Below are 22,025 nucleotides of genomic sequence, written 5' to 3' on the forward strand. Positions count from 1 at the left end.
GAATATATGAGATGGTGGGTTCTGTTACATGCTCGAGATAGTTCGTGGTGACTTGAAAAGCTGTTTCGCTGCATTTATTTAAAGCTATGCAGACGTACGTCAATTAACTTTCGAACACCTGAAGCACTGGAAAGGGGAAATACGTACCGTATACTACATTTGGAAACCACCTCATATTATCAGAATCAGTATCCTTCTGGCATAAAATTGCCAGTAAGTGGTAGTGATAATTTATAGACAACTAATACCAACCTACCACAAAAAAGATACAGTACAGTAACTATAAGCGTGTAAGTTACACCACCATTCTCACTTAACAAAATATTTTCCAAGCTTATAATCTATTCCAATAAAGATTTTGCCTACTGGTGGTTTGCAATAAACCTGCGTTTTCAGTCCATAGATTCCGAGCTATATCCCGATTATGATATTTTCATCCTCGAAATGCCACAAACTCACTCTAAATGGTTCAAATGGCTCTGAGCACTATGGGACTCAACTGCTGAGGTCATTAGTCCCCTAGAACTTAGAACTAGTTAAACCTAACTAACCTAAGGACATCACAAACATCCATGCCCGAGGCAGGATTCGAACCTGCGACCATAGCGGTCCTGCGGTTCCAGACTGCAGCGCCTTTAACCGCACGGCCACTTCGGCCGGCTAAACTCACTCTATCTTGGACTAAATTTATCAGTCTCTCACGCGTCGTATTCCTTGTGTGAGAACGTCGGTCGATTTGACCAGAAAAAACAAACTGATTTGAATTTTACCAATTGTCGTCCCAAGTTGTACGTCTCACCAATAACATCGGCAGGTAGTGGAGAATTGATTTGAAGAGATCGGCCGTCTTCGGACGATATCGGTCGTCGTCGGAATCCACCAATATCGGTGCCACTGTTACCACAGCCTTTGTTGCTGTCCTCGGTCCGTAGGATGTTGCGCACCTCATGCCAGTTGTAGGAAAAAGTGCCACTAGTGAGGAGGGCGCAGGCGACGGTGGGGATTAGTGCGAGGAAGACGCGTGGCGGCGCGGAAGGGTGATGGGGGGGGGGGGGGCGCTGATGGCAAGTGAGGCGCGCCGACTAGCCGGCGCTCGTTAGCCGGCGTCCGCATGGGCTGGCAATCTCAGCCCGCTAACAAGCGGCCTAGCGGCACCCCGCCCCGTCTCGCAGCGACGTCGCCTACCTACCGCCTTCCCGGCATCTTAACGCTCAAACAGCGGCTACCGCGGGGACGACAAGTCAGCTTCGATTCCACAGTGTACTCCAAGCCTGATTCTACACCTAAACACTGAAGTGTACGGCTGCTCCCTAACATTGTACGAGGGGCGTTCGATAAGTAATGCAACACTTTTTTTTTTTTTCTAGGCCAGTTTCGGTTGAAACAATGCGGAATTTGTTGTGGGACGTCGTGAAATATTCTCCCCTCAGCCCATGTAGTTTCAGGAAGTTCCGGTAGGTGGCGGAGCTATACGTAGCTTTCAAAATGACGTCTGGAACGGGAGTCCGTTTCAAGCAGACAGCTGTCAATGAGTTTCTTCTGGCGGGAAACCAGAGCATCGCAGATATTCGTAGGGCTTGCAGAATGTCTTCGGAGACCTGACAGTGAACACAAGCATGGTGAGTAGTTGGGAAAGGCATCGTCATTATCGCAACGGGGTCGCGCAGACCTGTGCGATCTGCCGTGTACCGGCCGGCCGCAAACAGCTGTGATTGCTGCAGTATTGGAACAAGCGGACACTCTCATTCGAGGTGATCGACGGATCACAATCACACACCTTAGCTGTACAACTGGACGTCTCTGCTGGTAGTGCTGATACACTGGTCCAACAGTTGGGGTACACAAATGTGTGTGTTCGCTGTGTTCTTCGCTGCCTAACAGAAGACCATAAAGAGCAGCGGAGGACCATCTGTGCGGAATTGCATGCGCGTTACGAGGCCGGTCGTGACAATTTTTTGTAAACGTTATCACACGCGATGAAACAAGTGTTCATCACGTCTAGCCGGACAGAAACGGCAATCCAAGGAGTGGCGCCACACCATCTCTCCTCTGAAGGAAAAGTTGAAAGCCGCACCCTCAGCCGATATGGCGATGGTCTTCTGGGAATCCAAAGGGGTTGTTGTGTTTGATGTCCTCCCTCATGGTGCAACGATCAACTCTGAATTGTATTGTGCTACCCTCAGGAAACTGAAGAAACGACTTCAGTGTGTTCGCCGCCACAAAAACGCAAATGAACTTTTCTTTCTCTGTGACAACGGAAGGCTTACACAAATCTGCCCACCCGAGAGTAACTCACAAAACTTCAGTGGACTGTTCTTCCTCATCCACCCTACGGCCCTAATCTTGCACCTTCCGACTTCCATCTGTTTGGCCCAATGAAAAATGCACGCCTTGGGAAGCAGTATGTTGATGATGAGAAGGTTATTGAGGCAGCAAGGCATTGACTCCGACGTCGACCAGTAGAGTGGAACCGTGCAGGCACAAAGGCCACCCCAGTAACGTGGCTTAAGTTCGTCGCATTGAACCGAGGTCATGTTGAAAAATAGGGTTTTGTAGCCAAAAGAGTAGGTAATAATTTGCTGTATTAGAATCCTGAATAAAACCAAGCTCCTTTCGGAAGAAAAAAAGTGTTGCATTACTTATTGGATGCCCTCGAACTCAGAGAGTAATGGTGGCAGATGTATAGATTCAAACTGACCCTTGCGGTCAGGAAGAAGCTAAATGGTTCAAATGGCTCTAAGCACTATGAGACTTAACATTTGAGGTCATCAGTCCCCTACACTTAGAACTACTTAAACCTAACTAACCTAAGGACATCACACACATCCATGCCCGAGGCAGGATTCGAACCTGCGACCGTAGCAGCAGCGCGGTTCCGGACTGAAGCGCCTAGAACCGCTCGACCACACCGGCCGGCTAGGAAGAAGCTCCCTCTCCTCTTAAGGCGAGGGCAGAGGTTTTTGTGACACCAATTTTTAAATTTGTTTTCGTCTTTTGGCAGTTAATATGCTTCTCTTATTGGCTTGTCGTATATCTTTTTTACATTTTCACGACTTCACGCCGGCCAGTGTGGCCGAGCGATTCTAGGCGCTTCAGTCTGGAACCGCGCGACCGCTACGGTCGCAGATTCGAATCCTGCTTCGGGCAAGGATGTGTGTGATGTCCTTAGGTTTAAGTAGTTCAAGTTCTAGGGGACTGATGACCTCAGATGTTAAGTCCCATAGTGATCAGAGCCATTTGAACTACGATTTCACTAACAGAGATAACATCAGCCTAATAGCTTGATTAGGAATTTGCCTGTTGCAATAATTGTCATCAATTATGTAATATTCCAGAGCAAGAGTAAGCTATTTGGTATCAGTGTCACTAATTATACCTATAGCAGTGTTTAGCTTTGGAAACAACACATCACATTGGGTGCACATGTCACTATCTTCGGGTGGTGCACCAAGTGCGTTACATTATACACTTCACAAAGTTTTGAAGATGTTGCTTACGTAAAACATGTTGCAAGTTCTTACACTTTTCTTTGTATATACCGTTCCCTTCTTGTGCTTTGTATCTTGCCTGGTCGTTTAAGGGGGGATATATTAGGTGCTACAACAGAAATGCTAACGTTCAATGCATCATCAACTTCACACGCAGGAATATAAACATCTGCACTGCTTTCTTCAGTTTCACATTCCAGTGACAGTGATCGTTCGGGTTCGTTATCACTAAATTTCTTGATTTAGCGAGTATAGCAATTCCTGGTGTTATGGTAACACCACTATATGTTTCTGCTATGACTCTGACAAATTTCCAACAATTCTATTTTTCACTTTTCTTAAACTCCTCATTCTTGTGTGTGTGTGTGTGTGTGTGTGTGTGTGTGTGTGTGTGTGTGTGTGTGTGTGTGTGTGTGCTTTAATAGGCAACACTCCTCATCCCTTCACTACTGTATTTTCTCATCCACATTGTATCTAACAAAAATTTCAAACCAAACTCTGTGCAGAAGGATTCATGTGCAAGTTCTCATTCCTTTGTTAGAAACAGAGGAGAGCTGGAAACAGAGTTGCCAACAGTCTTATTTTACACTAGAAATTCGATTACGCGAAAATTTCTAAGAATGTTTCTCACTTTGGTTGCAGTAACTACTAACGCGTTAACCAAACAATATCTTGTGCAATTTTCATAAGTTATTGATGGGAGTTTTGGAGTAAATCTATATCTACATCTACATGGATACTCTGCAAATCACATTTAAGTGCCTGGCAGAGGGTTCATCGAACCACCTTCACAATTCTCTATTATTCCAATCTCGTATAGCACGCGGAAAGAATGAACACCTATGTACACTCCTGGAAATGGAAAAAAGAACACATTGACACCGGTGTGTCAGACCCACCATACTTGCTCCGGACACTGCGAGAGGGCTGTACAAGCAATGATCACACGCACGGCACAGCGGACACACCAGGAACCGCGGTGTTGGCCGTCGAATGGCGCTAGCTGCGCAGCACCGCCGCCGTCAGTGTCAGCCAGTTTGCCGTGGCATACGGAGCTCCATCGCAGTCTTTAACACTGGTAGCATGCCGCGACAGCGTGGACGTGAACCGTATGTGCAGTTGACGGACTTTGAGCGAGGGCGTATAGTGGGCATGGGGGAGGCCGGGTGGACGTGCCGCCGAATTGCTCAACACGTGGGGCGTGAGGTCTCCACAGTACATCGATGTTGTCGCCAGTGGTCGGCGGAAGGTGCACGTGCCCGTCGACCTGGGACCGGACCGCAGCGACGCACGGATGCACGCCAAGACCGTAGGATCCTACGCAGTGCCGTAGGGGACCGCACCGCCACTTCCCAGCAAATTAGGGACACTGTTGCTCCTGGGGTATCGGCGAGGACCATTCGCAACCGTCTCCATGAAGCTGGGCTACGGTCCCGCACACCGTTAGGCCGTCTTCCGCTCACGCCCCAACATCGTGCAGCCCGCCTCCAGTGGTGTCGCGACAGGCGTGAATGGAGGGACGAATGGAGACGTGTCGTCTTCAGCGATGAGAGTCGCTTCTGCCTTGGTGCCAATGATGGTCGTATGCGTGTTTGGCGCCGTGCAGGTGAGCGCCACAATCAGGACTGCATACGACCGAGGCACACAGGGCCAACACCCGGCATCATGGTGTGGGGAGCGATCTCCTACACTGGCCGTACACCACTGATGATCGTCGAGGGGACACTGAATAGTGCACGGTACATCCAAACCGTCATCGAACCCATCGTTCTACCATTCCTAAACCGGCAAGGGAACTTGCTGTTCCAACAGGACAATGCACGTCTGCATGTATCCCGTGCCACCCAACGTGCTCTAGAAGGTGTAAGTCAACTACCCTGGCCAGCAAGATCTCCGGATCTGTCCCCCATTGAGCATGTTTGGGACTGGATGAAGCGTCGTCTCACGCGGTCTGCACGTCCAGCACGAACGCTGGTCCAACTGAGGCGCCAGGTGGAAATGGCATGGCAAGCCGTTCCACAGGACTACATCCAGCATCTCTACGATCGTCTCCATGGGAGAATAGCAGCCTGCATTGCTGCGAAAGGTGGATATACACTGTACTAGTGCCGACATTGTGCATGCTCTGTTGCCTGTGTCTATGTGCCTGTGGTTCTGTCAGTGTGATCATGTGATGTATCTGACCCCAGGAATGTGTCAATAAAGTTTCCCCTTCCTGGGACAATGAATTCACGGTGTTCTTATTTCAATTTCCAGGAGTGTAGGTCGGTGTCAACAAAATATTTTCGCATTCGGAGGAGAAAGTTGGAGATTAGAATTTCGTGAGAAGATTCCGTCGCAACGAAAAACGCCAATCATTTTATGATTTCCACCCCAAATTCTGTACCATTTCTGTGACACTCTCTCCCATATTTCGCGATAATACAAAGCGTGCTGCCTTTCTTTGAACTTTTTCGATGCACTCCGTCAGTCCTATCTGGTAAGGATCCCATACCGCGCAGTATTCCTTCCAATTTAAGTTCGTAAAAACTCGTAAAAATGCAATTTTTAAAATTTTTGGTAATAAATATTTACGTAACGTAGATAGTTGGAACAGAGAATATAATGTTTATAATTATATGAGTTGTATATAACAAAGAAGTTAGCATTCTGCGACATTTCAAATTAGAATAAAAGTAAGTAGAAAACATCAGTTTTCGTGTTTTCTTCTTAAGGGGCTCCGGAACGCCCTATACTTGCAATGTTAAAAGAACACTTATAAATTACATCTTTCCTCACAAAGTATTTGAGGTAGGAAGTTGAACTTTTTACAGATTATTTATTGGAATATGGGCTACAACTTAACACAGGGATTTTACAAAATTTTAGTTCAGTTATTAAAGATGATTTTTTTTTTCAATTGTAATGAAAATTCACAACATTTTTTTGCAATTTTTTATTTATATATTCAAAAATATACAGTTTTTTGGAAAAAGGCTGTGTTAAATTATGCAGAAGGTACTGTGTAACATTTACTGAAAGTTTGAAACAAATATGTTTGGAAGATCCTTAAAAAACGTAACTAGTATGAGAAAATAAAAGTTTTCGGAATCGAGCGACAAAGATTGGATTAACTTTTTAGTGCATTCCAGGTCCATAGGATGGATTATCTTCATCCTCTGCAAACTCCTCCTCCAGCTTCCTGTTGTTCCTCCTCCTGTTTACTCTTGCTTGTATTTCTAGACTCTTTACAGCCCTGTCTGCAGCCCGAAGGCGTTCCTTGTCTAAAGCAAGCATCGCTCGTACCATGTTAGAACCTATCTTCATTCCCATATTTCTAAATACCTTGCACCTTACAATGTTGCCATCATTGAAAGTCGCAACAGCATCATACACACCAAAGTGAAGTGTTTCTATTCCAACAAATACAGTCTTGGGGATTCTCGACCATATAACACTATTTACACTTTCATTGGGGTTTTGAGTTTTTCCGTGAATACACTTTTTCAACAGTTCAGGTGCTGCTAAGTCTCTGGAAATAGGTTAGCCACAACACATACTTTATCTCACATCACTAAAATTTACCTGATGAACACGGACGTTAATAATAACACCATTTGACAGCAGTTTAACAGCGCCACAGTGGGTCACGCCCATGTAGAACACATTTCAAAAAAAATTTAAAAATAGTTGTAGTCTTCGGAATTGAATAAATTATATATATATATATATATATATATATATATATTAAAAGGTAATAGTCTGCAGATTCAGAAAACGCAAAAAAGTAAAAATTGAACTTTTCATGATTTTGAGCCTTTCCGGAGCCCCTTAAGTTTGTACGTCAAAAGAAAGACCGCGCGCCCGCGCGCGTGTGTTGTTGTGTTGAGTGTGTGAATTAAAGTTGAACATATAAAGAGGGAGCTTTAAAGCAAAACATCTGCAGGTCTCCAGTACGTTTCGTTTATAAGTTATAAACTTTTTTTAGTTTTATACTGTTTTAATAATTGTTTACAAAATACAATCATGAATTGACATGTCCTGTATGATTTGAGACGAAATTGCCTGAGATTACGATTCTTCTGATTCAGGGACAGATTGCAGATGATGTATTTAAAGTAGTTATTCAATCAAGAAGGAATTTGTAAAGCATTTTCACACGTACTGTCATAACAATTGTACTAATTAACCCCTACATGTGGTCGTCCTATCACGTGAAAGCGCTCATCCAGACAAATCGAGTGAGGTACCTAAGTATTTATATATGTACTTAATTAGACAGCGAGAGCCTATTGAATTAGATGTTTAATTAAATGCAGCATAATTATTTACATAATACGCGATCTGCCTTGGCGCAGTGGTAGCAACTGTTTAGCGGCCGCGGTGGTCTAGCGGTTCTAGGCGCTCAGTCAGGAACCGCGCGACTGCTACGGTCGCAGGTTCGAATCCTGCCTCGGGCATGGATGTGTGTGATGTCCTTAGGTTAGTTAGGTTTAAGTAGTTTTAAGTAGTTTTAAGTTCTAGGGGCCTTATGACCACAGGTGTTGAGTCCCATAGTGCTCAGAGCCATTTTTTGAGCAACTGTTTAGCTAAAACACAAGACAGCTACACAAATAGCATTGCAGGTTGTGGTGGATAACGGATGCACAAATCATAAACAAAATTTAGATCGTAAGTTTCCTGTGTTTAATTCAGTTATTCCGATTGCTGCCCCTGCAACAACTGAAACGGCGATTGCCCCTCTTTAGGATCCGTAGGTTAGTCCGGCTTTTCCACAGATAATACTCCCTTGTGGTTTTACGTACTGCACGGCTATCTGTATCATTGAGGCACCCAAACCATCCTACCTTGGCAAGGTTAATGGTTCATGGGGGATGGCTACAATGTATAAGAAATCACACTTACTCACTTCAGACATTTTTAGTGAAAAAGATGGTGATTTGGTTTGATTTTCGTAAAACCGACGCATTGTGCCAGCTATAAACACACGCCGCCGTCTCGCTTGATCGCTCACAGCCCTTTTGCTCCGAATTCTGAAAGCTTCGCTCTAGACGACAGCGCCAGATCTATTACTTTAGTGCAGTAGTTCCCAAACGTTTTCTCTGACGGAACACATTGAGAATCCTTTTTTATTTTGAAGGATAATGAAATTTAAAAAAAGAGAATTACTTGTTTTATTCAATGATTAATTAAATCTTATAACTAATAACACAGAAATCCTAATAATTAAAAAAAGATTAGCATCATCACAGTGTCGAAAAAAACCGCCTTATTATTAACACTTTTTCACGGGGCACTTATTCACTTCCCACGGGGCACAGATGTTTCATGGAACACTGTTTGGGAATACCTGCGTCAGCGGAGAATTTGTGTCCCATCAACCGTGCGTCTGCGAGCGCTTTCTTTTTCTTCTTCAGCCATTCCACGATTAGGCATTATGGCCTACTCCTGCCTCAGCATTTCTTCCCGGCCTTCCCACACTCTTTTTTCCCACTGGAATTGTAGTCCATTGCTCGTCGAGGAATTCTCTGAGGTGATTATGCTCTTTCCAATACTGCTTTTGTACATTACTTTTTCACTTAATGACTGTAACTCCCCCGTCCCCCCACAGTTTTTCTTCTCTTATTTCGAAGGAAATTCATTTCTCATGTTTATAGTTTTCTTACGTTTTTATCTTAATGTGTAACTTTCTGCACCATATAGTACCGTAGATATTGTTGTGACTTTATAAAATTTAAAGTTTCTTGTGGTGGCCATTTTCGCAGCAACTGTATACAGATTGCAATAGTTTAAAAGAAAAATCCTTTTTGCATGCTGCCCATTAATTTTTTTATTTTTTTTATGCACCGAGATGCATTTTCTAGAGAAACCTGCTTGGTTTACAAATAATGAATTCGACTCTGATCTGTAAATATTTGCCATTTTATTATAAAAACTCCCATGAACTCTTTTAAATCTATAACCTATATGTGTAATGTAATCATGATGTAATATTTTAGGACACCCACTGATGATATCTTGTAACTGAGGCGAAACTAGTCTAGGTGCATAAAAAAATAAAAAGGCGTTTTACTTTTAAAAAGCTGTAATTTATAAAATTTCGTTTGGGTTCCTGTCCTCGTTACGCTCTCTAATGTTGTCCTAATCGTGCCACGTATTTGTTGAGAGGAGTTAGTTTTCTTATTTATATATGTTTTTCTCCTTCAAAAGTTGTCACATGCTAGATACTAGATGTTGGACACCTGTTCTATTAATATGTTGCAGTCGTTATCATAGTTCTTGTACGGTATTTTCCTAAAGGCTATTGTTTGTGTTGTTCGTGTCTGCAGAATATAATTTAGATGTACATTATTTAACCTACGTACCGGTATTTGTAATTTGTCTTACTGTCCTGTATGATTACCTGATCATCAGCGAAAAGCATCGTATTTAGAAATTAATCTGTCTCATCCATCCTCTGACCATATTTCGATGTAGATGTTCAACAGTCGATGAACAAATTCTAAAATACTATCAGTCATAACGAAGTAGCAACGCTACTTGAATAATTCACTTAAAATGTTAGTCCTGTTTGACATCGGTCCCACGCACTAGAGCAATATTCTAGGATGAGTTGCACGAGTGCTTTCTAAGCAGGTTTTTGTAGGCAGCGCTTTTCTAGTATCCTACCACAGAAACGAAGTGTACCATCTACTTTACCCACTAATAAGTAAGATGTCACATCCCTACAACTGTCGTGCGAATACGGAACCGGTGGGTTTATGATGGCGATAGTCACCGCCATGCACGATCTCCGCACCACGACGCTACTAGCGCCCAAGAGGTCAGACATGCTGCTCGCTCGGTCTTGAAAGATCCTACAGCCACGTTACTTGCCTTGACTCGGGAAATGGACTTGTTCACAGCAAGACAAGTGCGACGATTGCATTCATCGTCGTCATACTGTCCGAGCATCTGGTGGTGGTGGTGGTATGCAGTGCCATTAGGTACACAACACGATCATCTCTAGCTCGCATAGTGGGTAACGTGGACGAGCGTTACATTTCTGGCATGTTAATGCCGGTGGTTGTGCCTTATCTTCGAGTTCTCCATTGCATTATCTTTCAACAAAGTAATGAAAGACATTTGTTTCCCGTGCTGTCCTGACCTATCTCGATACATAGTGTGTTAGGCTGCTGCCCTGATCAGCATGTTATCTGGATGTCTCACCCACAGAAAACATCTGGTGATGGGTTGGAGAGAGCCTGGTACGGCACCACTCGCCAGCTACTTCGAAGAATTCACTATGTGCTTCCGAGTGTTCTACTGAGTTGTTGGTTCCATTTTATGCGTAATGTTTCGACGGCCGGCCCAACCATCTGCTTCACGTGAAAAACTCTTAGCACGCGAAGAAGACGGCTGGGTCGGTCGTCGAAATATTGCCCATAAAATGGAAACAACGACGTGGCAGAATACCCAGAAGCACACTATTAATCAGTCGCGCCTAGGGAACCTGAGAGAAGTTTCTCTCGGTGCCCAACTGGGTAAGAATCGACGATGCTGCCCCAAGTACCGGTTCTAAAAGCCGCACCGTGTGTACGCACAATAAGTATAATTTCATTATATACTATCCTCCCTTGTGGCATAGTTTTGATGGTTTTCAGCGTATATATGCGTCTGTGAACTCTTGAAATTTGGTGATCGGTACCTCAGTGTAATCCTTTATCTTTATCTTTCACAAAGTAAGTACGCAATAAAACATCATTACACTCTCGTTCGTTTCCTCAAGAAGAACTGGAATGTCCGACAGGTGTCGAAAACGAAGTGGAAACAGTCGTTCATCCCGTCATGCTGGGTGGTTTTCATTGAACTTCGAGAGCTTCAGTACCGTGAAAGCTCTTCGTGAGCGTTTATCACTGCTTGACACCTACGAGGCATGCTCTGTATAAGTCTACGGAGGTCACCATGTGGCATCCGTTTCCATTCTTCAGTGAGAGCTCACGAGAGTTTTTGGAAAGTCTGTGGTGGAACAGGACGATCACGAACACGTCTGTCGATCATGTCCCACATCAGCACGATTAGTTTTAGATCAGGACTCACCACCGGCCGTTCGATTATTTCAATGTCCAGGCTTCGCAAGACATTCCTGCTGACGCCCGCCACGTAGGCCCTGGCATAAGAAGAAATTCAGGGCCACCATCGTATGCAGCAGCCACCACAAGGTGCAACAGGAACTGTTCGATGTACTCTCTCCCAACAAGGCGACCATGGACATCGACAATATCCTTATGGCTGTCAACACTGAAGCCTCCCCACAACATCACAGAACGTTGGAAATCTGTCGATTTGGTGGTCAACATTTTTGACAAGTACCGCTCACCACGGGTTTCCGCACACGAACAGAGAATATCTGGACTCGTCGTGAATAACACGTTTCGGCAGTAACAAAGTTGCCAGTTGACATGGGAACGTCAGAAGTGAGAGAGAGCTGCAACATGTTGTGTCAAGCGGGGTATTCAAAAAGGACGTCTGGTTCGTAAGAACCTTTCTCGTAGTCAGCTCATTATAGTCTGATCTGACACAGCGACTCCAGTGACTCTTCTGAGATCGTCTTTCAGTGCTCTGGCGGTATTCGTACGACGCTGCGACGCAGAGATGGCCAGATATCGGTCTGCATGTTGGTTGTAATTTGTCAGCGACCTAGTCCAATTTGCGCTTTGTACTGACCTGTCTTTCTGTAGCATGTCCTACTGCCATCTGTGTACATAACTAGAAAACACTGGAACACCGGTGCGTTCTTCCTTCTGAGGACCGCGGGTACCAACTTCCTTCTGAGGGGTCACTTGACACTGTAATGCACAACACGGCTCCTAGATGGTGAATGGTTTTAATTGTTGCCTACATTGAACGCGAAGATCTCAAGCCATGCAAGTAAGATCACCGGTACCGCAAGTATCAAAATAGATTCAACATACGCGACGTCGATGCACGTGGCCTACTAATTCTTTTGAACGAGGTATATTTGCGTCGCACCTTGTGTACACCGATAAAAACACATGGTCACAGTTTTCTAAATCTTCCATTGTCGGGTGCGTGTCTTGAGTTAACGTACCTAGAAAACTCGCTGGAAGAACGCCGTGTCCCCGGGAGCAGCGAGTAATTTAATTTGATTTTAGTGTCGGCGATAACTAGCGGCCAGAGAGGTAGTCCGACTCGCAGAGTTTTTACGATGCGCCGTTTCCGCTGCAGTGATTGCCTTTCCACTTCCACGACCGGCGGTGTTGTTGGAGCAAGGCGAGCTTTGTGCGTAACCACGCAGTGAGTCAGCTAATGGCCACCACACGATCGCCACATTCTGCCTGAGCAAAGCGACCTGTGGCACCTTAATCCTACCGCCTGTACGTGGGACACAAATTGCGGAAGACAGAAACCGAATTTCGGAAACCAATTTTTTCTGTCATGCTTACATCTTATATCTGAATCGATTTTACTAGATGTTTATCGTGCATCAGTTGTGTTACACAGGCGGCTGTTCCGATTTACGTTCCACGGATATAGTGAAGTTATCGGCTGCATCCCTAATTTTCTTCATAAAAGAGACGGTACGATTTTGTTATAGATGTGGATCATCTCTTGGAGACGAGGAGGGGGAGATTGATGGAGCAACAGTGACGTGTCACGACCTTCGATTAAAACATGTTATATTCTTGCATAGTCTACAACTTAAGTCGCTAGTTTTATGGAAACATTACAGAAAATATCGTCTGTGACACACATGTATCGCTATGTGAAAAGTGGGTTGTATGTTAGAAATCGTAAGGGGCAAACTACTTAGCAAATAAATTATTCAAGGACTTGTAATTCTCTGCCGCGTGGCGCTTGTTGTATTTTTTTTCTCTCTCTCCAACGAAAGAAGGAATGACAAAAAAGATTTTGGCCGTGAAGAAATAAAAAGAATTGTACAATACATACCATTAACTTTTCTCTAAGACCCAGTCGCAGATCTCGCAAGGCCAACGGGAAGAGGACAACGTGGACAGAGGGCAAAAGCTGATAAATCCCGATCTTCAGAATATGTAGAGACTGCAAAAGTACGGTGTATGGATCAATGTGGCGTAGTTTCCCGCTAGACATGTTTGGAAAGTCATCACAAAGCTTTCTTGTTGCGGCCAAGCGTTCGTAGCGTCACGACGTTTACCTTCGTTAACTTCTTGCAAGAAAGCTGAGGGAAGTAGATTTGTACTGTGGTTTAGGATCTACTTCGTCGTCACAGTTATCATTAAATTCTTTAAGATTTTTAGCGCGTAAAATATTTCCAGAAGATGCCGCGAATGTGGTGTTGTCTGATTTACCTTTTTAGTTGGCCAGACTTATTCGGTATCATTTATTTTCAAAATGATTCACGAAACACCTCGCCTGTTTTGGGAGATGACGCTCACACTAAGCTTCTGCGAACTACGCATGTTTCTCTTGCTTGTCTCTGTGTATGGCCGAAAACGGTCGCGATTAAATACTATATTAGCGTTTAGCAGAAATTTTAAAAACTTTAGGAGAGAAGAAATCATTTTTCTGCGAAGCTCTGGACGCTGCCCAACTTTTGCTTGCTGTTCTGTACTAACTGCACGTTGTGTTGCTTAAGGCAAAAGCATGAATTTTATTTCTGACAAAATGCAGCAACTCCGAAAGAGGCACGCTTGTCTGCCAGATATCGGTTATTGTAAGATCACAGCCGCCTGCTGCGTATATGTATATTCGTCTTACCTACATAGAAACGTGTCTCGACAAATGATCATACGCTCTGCAGAGATCATGCTACGTAACAGCAAGGAGACCATACTGCAGAACAGCAGGGTGCCCAAACATGTGTGTGGCACTTGCTGTAATGTCAGTTGTCTGGCAGAGACCGGTTTCTGGAGAATGTAATGGAGCTATACAATAAACGATCTGTGCCTTAATGAGAGCCCCAGTAGTTGGCACCCCAAAACTTCGAGATATGTGTAGAAAATCATGTTGCACACAGTCAACTGCTAGAAAAATTTTATTGTTGCTTCCAATTCCAATTTTTACAAATGTATTATGCTGATTATTATTAAAAAGCGAAATTGGTAGCAGTAATAAAGATTTTCATAGAAGTTGACAGTGTACAACACGGTTTTCGACATAGATACAAAAGTGTAGCACGTAAGGAAACCAATAAGAAAACGCTTGGGCCTCACCGCCGCGTTTGATACCAGCAGCCAAGGAGGATTACTTACGTACTTACTGGAATCAAAGAATTGTACGTAATAGCTACATTATCCAGCCGTAGTACTGACAGCCAAGGGAAGAAATGTTAATGTCTCTTCTGTTTGTAAAATTATCTTTTTTCACATCCTTTAGTGTATTACTAATTCTGTCAATTTAAAAGCATCTCAGCGTGTTCTGTTGGTTGTACCTGTTGCGGACATTCTGTATGTTGTGTTAGTACTTCCATTGACCTGAATCTTAGTAAATAACTTAATTTTTTGTCAGTAACGATGTCTTTTTTCTTCTGTTTCAGACGGAGATTGCTAAGAGACTGAACGCTATTATAGCACAAGTACTGCCATTCCTCGCCCAAGAGGTAAGTAAGTAGTAAGAAATTTTAAACTAAGAAATATAAAGCACTTCTTTATGAAGCATAGTGTTCCAAACAGATTAATCCATTTCACAAGACCGTATCTTCTGTATGAATGTAGATAGAAACTTGCTAACTTTGACTTAAGCACAGTACTATAAAGCTGCTTATTTTGAAAAGAACCAATAGAATTTACAAGGGTATATGTTTCACGTGTATGTACATACAGCCTTGTGTGCCTTTTACAATTACGTTTAGAGTACAATTCTAGTCGATGCACTTTCATTTGTCATGACAATAATACGCTGACGGAAAATATGTCGCAACACCAGCAGGGAGATGTGCGACATTAGTGAAAGTTGATAGGCCTGTTTGTGTATCTGAAAGATGATGTCTGTTCAAATTTTACACCAGTCGCATATGAGGATACAAATCAGGTTTTAAATACACACTGTAACGGAGGAGGAGGAGATTAGTGTGTTACGTCCCGTCGACAACGAGGTCATTAGGGACGGAACACAAGCTTGGATTAGGGAAGGATTGGGGAGGAAATCGGCCGTGCCCTTTCAAAGGAACCATCCCGGCATTTGCCAGAAACGATATAGGGAAAACACGGAAAACCTAAATCAGGATCGTGGGACGCGGGTTTGAACCGTCGTTCTCCCGAATGCAAGTCCAGTGTGCTGACCACTGCGGCACCGCGCTCGGTCACACTGTAACGGTCGTGAGCGTTAGTTACTTTGAGATTGGACGTGGTGAGTTGATGTTAGTCAAAAATGCCTTTAAGGCAACAATGACGATTTTATTAACACCTCACTGAGTTTGAACGGAATCTTGTAATACGTCTACGAGAAGCTAGATGTTCTTTCTGTGATACTAGGGAAAGGCTTGGTATTAATGTACCCACTGTACATGACTGCTGGAAGCTGTGGTCACGAGAATGTACGGTCGCAAGAGGACTGGGCTCCGGTCGGCCACGTTATGCGACGGGAGACCATCGTGTTCGGCGCGTGGCTCTGACGCATCGTACTGCATCTGCAGCAGCAATTTGAGCATCGGTTGGTACCACAGTGACGCAGTGAACTGTCACAAATCGGTTGTTGCAAGCGCGACTTCGAGTCAGACGCCTTGCAGCGTGCATTCCACTGACCACAAACCACCCCCACTTGCGACTTCAGTGGCGTCAGAAGCAAGAGCTCATTGGAGGCCAGGGTGGAAGTCTATTGTGCTCTCTGATGAAAGCTGGTTTTGCCTCGGTTAGGGTGGCCATCCTTTCCGATACATCGGGACCGTCACCGCTATGAACCTTACTGTCTCGACATCCTGATAAGATCCAATTTTGCCTCGATTTTGCAAAATACTTTTACGAACTTCGCCCAAGCACTGAAGTAACGCCATCTGTTAGCTCAACGTGTAAATGCAGCCTCAGTTCGTTTTATTTATGTCAATAAGTTTATGTTAAGTGCGTTTAAAATTAGTTGCGACTTTTGACGTTTGGCTCATCGGAGGAGACATGACACCGTTGCCCAGGTAACAACAAGGGCGAGCCGGTTTCCCTATCACGCCGTCTTTGGCAGTAATGGTATCACACAAATCAATGGAAATCTCACAGATAAATTTGTAGCCCAAACCAAGAAAACCATCAAAGCATATCATACAATACTTACACAATACGAAGAAAGGACATGTAAACCAATGAACCCTAGGACACCAAAGCTCCTTGGACACCCTAAGACACACAAGGAATTTGTTCCTATACGTCCTGTAGTAGACAATGTTAACAGCCTCACATGGTACATAAGCAAGAAATTAAACAACCTCCTTAACAAATTTTACAATATAACAAAAACATATACAGTAAGGAATTAGCTAAAAATATCAAAGACATAAAAATACGCCAAAACGCAAGATTTGTGTCTTTCGACATTACTAACCTATACACGAACATTCCAATTCACTAAAGAATAGAAATCGTACAACATAACCTACTCAAATACAGAAAAATCTCAATATAAGGCACTACAGAAATTTTTCAACTAACAAAACTTCCCACGCGGGGTAGCCGCGCGGTCTTCAGCGCCTTGTCACGGTCCGCGCGGTTCCCCTCGTCGGAGATTCGAGTCCTCTCTCGGGGGCGCGCGCGCGCGCGCGCGCGTGTGTGTGTGTGTGTGTGTGTGTGTGTGTGTGTGTGTTGTCCTTAACGTAAGTTAGTTTAAGTTCGATTAAGTTGTCGGTAAGCTTAGGGACCGATGACATCAGCAGTTTGGTCCCATAAGACATTACCACAAATTTCAAAAAAAAAAAAAAAAAAAACTTGTTTTACACCAAAATTATTTCGTGTTTGATAGTAAAATATATGCACAAACAGATGGAGTCGCGATGGGATGTAGCATGGCTGGAACCATAGCTCACATATTCCTTACCAGCTTGGAAGAAAAATTCTTTGAAACAAAAAACGCAACTAATCAGAAAATCATATAGTACTACAGATACATAGAAGACACGTTAATGCTTATAGAAGCTCATCTTAGTGACATAGACGAAATACATAAAGCATTGAATCAATTGCACACCAAAATGAAAGGCCGGCCGAAGTGGCCGTGCGGTTCTAGGCGCTGCAGTCTGGAACCGCGAGACCGCTACGGTCGCAGGTTCGAATCCTGCCTCGGACATGGATGTGTGTGATGTCCTTAGGTTAGTTAGGTTTAACTAGTTCTAAGTTCTAGGGGACTAATGACCTCAGAAGTTGAGTCCCATGGTGCTCAGAGTCATTTGAACCATTTTTGAACCAAAATGAAATTTGCCATAGAACACGAAACTAACAAAACAATTAACTTTCTCGACTATTAAGAATACTAACAACGAACATGGCTTCGAAATTTACAGAAAGCCTATAACAACGGACTATATTATCAGTGCATATTCATGTCATCCCAAAGCCCACATACTCGCATTCTTCCATACAATGCTTAACAAATTAATAAATTTTCCACTAGAAGACGAAGCAATTCAGAAGAAAATAAAAATCTTAGAATACAGAGTGCAGCACAACTTCTGTGACCCTAAAATTGTAACAAAATTATACTACAGTAAAACACAACCAAACAGGCCCAATATACATAAAGAAATAGCATTAAGCAAACACACAACGAAAAAGAAGAAAATAACATACGTAATCACAGCTTACATAGGAAACATGTCAAACAAAATTAACAAATTATTTGTCAAAACCGACATCGCCTTTTCACAGCAAAATACACACGACCTCAAACACAAAATCCACAAAGGCAGCTCGAAAATTCCCATACTCAACGACCCGGCGTTTACAAAAATTTCATGTAACACTAGCCCCAAATTCTGCGGGTCTAGTGTAGCAGGGGATACAACCCGTCGGCTTTGAACAATGACGTCATTCCTTAGTCATAGATAGTAATGTATTCACTTCGAGGCATAGATAATAAAGCAGTTCTGTGTTCTAATAAGCGCTATCATTAAAATAATTGAATGTGAATCTAGAAGCGATCACTTTCTTATTCCACCAATATGCTTCAGTAGCTGATAAGTGTTTTCTGGATTAAAAAAAAAAAACTCACGAGATAGAATAAACTGATCCTAAGATACAGATGCTTCAGTAGCTGATAAGTGTTTTTTGGCTTTTTTAAAAAAAATCTCACGAGATAGAATAAACTGATCCTACTTCATTAAGCAATCAATAAAAAAACTAAACTAAAACATAACAGCAAAAGACTTCGTAATCTATTCTATTTTCAGTTAACCATTTTCGCTTTTGCTGTTATGTTTTAGTTTAGTTTTTTTATTGATTGCTTAATGAAGTAGGATCAGTTTATTCTATCTCGTGAGATTTTTTTTTAAAAAAGCCAAAAAACACTTATCAGCTACTGAAGCATCTGTATCTTAGGATCAGTTTATTCTATCTCGTGAGATTTTTTTTAAAAAAGCCAAAAAACACTTACCAGCTACTGAAGGGAGCTACAACACTAACAAGGGAACCTCCCCATCGCACCCCCCTCAGATTTAGTTATAAGTTGGCACAGGGATAGGCCATGAAAAACTGAACACAGATCAATCGAGAAAACAGGAAGAAGTTGTATGGAACTATGAAAAAAATAAGCAAAATATACAAACTGAGTAGTCCGTGTGCAAGATATGTCACATTAAGGTACCTGTTCACTGAGGAGCACCGTGGTTACCGTGAGCAGCTACGGAACGGAAGGTCCCTGGTTCAACCCTCCCTCGAGTGAGAAGTTTTAATTTTTTATTTTCAGACAATTATCAAAGTCCATGCACTCAGACATGATCAACTTTGCTCTCCAAAATTCCAGGACATGTTCAGATTTGCTTGGACACATGCAGGATTCGACGGTCTACACACGGAAAAAACTTGAAAACGTTAAAAACGTTTGTTTTGACAGAGCACAGGGAAAACTGTGCGACTGTGAAACTGTTGCATTCATTTGTTGCCGTTTATGCGACAAACTCAATGTTTTCATCACTTTTTTGGGAGTGATTATCACATCCACAAGAAACCTAAATCGGGCAAGGTAGAAGAATCTTTTTACCCATTCGCCAAGTGTGCAAGTTAGGTGGGTCGACAACATATTCCTGTAATGTGACGCACATGCCGTCACCAGTGTCGTATAGAATATTTCAGGCGTGTTTTCCTGTGGAGGAATCGGTTGACCTATGAATTTGCGATCAAATGTTTTCGGTTCCTATTGGAGAGGCACATCCTTTCGTCTACTAATCGCACGGTTTTGTGGTGCGGTCGCAAAACACAGACACTAAACTTATTACAGTGAACAGAGACTTCAATGAATGCGAAAATAAAGTTAGTAAAATTTTTGCTCGAGGGAGGACTCGAACCAAGGACCTCTCGTTTCGCAGTTGCTCACTCTAACCACGGGACCATTTTTTTTTTTTTTGCAAAAGAAAACAAAGACGCCAATTATACTGGTTTCTCCTTCCAGTAAACAAAAATGAGTCTCCTTCGTCTTGTTGGCGTAGAAGCAATCTTTTGGAACAAAAAAAGGTTCTCAAAGCCAAAATCAAATTTCTTTTTCCTTTAAGAACAAACTATGAGGAATAAATAAGGAAAAGCTTTTTAAGTCATCGTGCGACTTGTAGCTAAAGTCCAGTTCTTACAGGAGCTCTTGAAGTGTATCCGCCTACAGCATGCCAGCTCGTCCAAACGTGTCTTCTCCTGGCGTAGGCGTGGGTCCTGGGTAGCAGATCTATTCAGGTCGGTTCGTTTTATACAGTTTTCAGCTTCTCAGGGCTTGGACGTTCCAGCTACTAGGTGGGTCATCGAAAGTGCTCCGTAAGAAATTGGAAAAATATTGTTTATAGCGTGGGTTGCGTATCAGGACGCTGTGTCGTTCGTTGAGATAAGTCCAATATCCTAGCGTAGATTTGTCGCCAGAAGTAAAAAGATAGCGGATCGTGTGGCCACAGATCCAATTCACAGAGTTAGTTTTGGCGGAGGGGTAGAAAGTCTTATCGGGGTACAATAGCATGTGGACGTCGATCTGAGCCGGTGTCTGGCGAGTAAGAAACGCCAAAATTCGCCGCGCAAGTGTCCAGACGTCTAGCGCTGTGCCACAGTGGAACCGGTGGACATCCATGTCATCCACTCCACAGTGGGTGCAGAGGGATGAATCGGCGAGATGGATGCGGTGCAGACGATCTCGGTTAACTTGTTTGCCACTCACGGTGATGTACCACGCTGATTGAATGTCTGATTCGAGAAAACGCGCATGGATCGCCTTCCATATGTGTCGCCACACGTACTGTGGATACTTACGTTCGATGGGGTTGGACGGGCGGCACTGTTGTAACAATTCGGAGACTGTTTTCGCGAGGTACAAACGTGGAAGTGGTAAGGACCGGTAGATATAACTGAATTCCAGGAAAAATCGTTGGATATAATAAAAGGGGGTTGGAATGGTCGATACCAGTACTGGGGCGGACAAGGAGGCCGGTGCAAAGTTGTGAAGCAGGAGGCTAGTAAGGCTCTGCGGGCAACGATGCCAAAGTTTTAGTTGGGAGCTGACGTATAGTGCCTTGACACGAGTCGGCACGTGGATGAGTCCCACCCCGCCACGATCTCGTGGCAGTGCAAGGGATTCATACTGCACCTTGAATAACATCCCCGAGCTGACGAAGGAGCCGAAAGCCATCAACAGTCGTCGCGCCAGGAGATTTGGGACTGGTAGTACTTGAGCCACGTGTGGTATACGGGAAGCATGATACATGTTCACGTATTGCGCGCGTTGGATAACGTCGAGAGCTCGTAGCCGGTGATCTGCGGGATTTGCTCTGATTGTCTGTAGCAAGCGTCTACCATTGATAGTCGCTGAGAGGCGCAGATCTGCTGTGAAATCAAGTCCAAGACACCGTATGGTGGCGGCGACACTATGGGGGGCAGCGCATCTCTCCGGCAAGCCCTCACCAATGAGCAGGACCTTGGATTTTGACACGTTGAGGCAGCTCCCCGACGCTTCGCCGTAAGTCGCCACCCATGTCAGTGCTGCTCGTACTTCATCTTCACTGCGCAGATATAGTACTATGTCGTCTGCGTAGGCTGTACAACAAAAACGGTGGCCTTGCACAGCCATGCCTTCCAAATGTTGGCGCATGCCCTGGAGCAGGGGTTCCAAGGCGAAAGCATACAAAATCGTGGAAAGAGGGCATCCTTGACGAACAGATCGTGCGATGACCAGGGACGATGTAAGACGACCATTGTACATGATTTGAGAGGTTGCACTACTCAACAGGCGCATAATCACCGTTACAATACCGCCAGGAAAACCCATATGCTGAAGAACTGTCCGTAAATAGAAGTGGTCAACACGGTCGAAAGCCTGGCTAAAGTCCAGTGAAGCCAAGGCGCCAGGGAGACGCTGATGTTGCGCTAATGCTATCATGTCTCTGTAACGGCAAAGGGCCGTACGGATGTTGTTGTC

At 43.8% G+C, this 22,025-nt stretch overlaps 1 protein-coding gene across 1 annotated transcript in view; it reads left to right on the forward strand.

The window, feature by feature from the left end:
* LOC126198607 (protein groucho) overlaps nt 1-22,025 on the forward strand; it is a 755,742-nt gene that overhangs the window by 606,842 nt on the left and 126,875 nt on the right. Inside the window, exon 5 of the mRNA XM_049935059.1 lies at nt 14,986-15,048. Within this exon, the coding sequence (XP_049791016.1) occupies nt 14,986-15,048 (63 nt within the window). The remainder of the gene's footprint in view (nt 1-14,985; nt 15,049-22,025) is intronic.

This window comes from Schistocerca nitens, chromosome 8 (genome assembly GCF_023898315.1).
Source record: "Schistocerca nitens isolate TAMUIC-IGC-003100 chromosome 8, iqSchNite1.1, whole genome shotgun sequence".
Taxonomy (NCBI): domain Eukaryota; kingdom Metazoa; phylum Arthropoda; class Insecta; order Orthoptera; family Acrididae; genus Schistocerca; species Schistocerca nitens.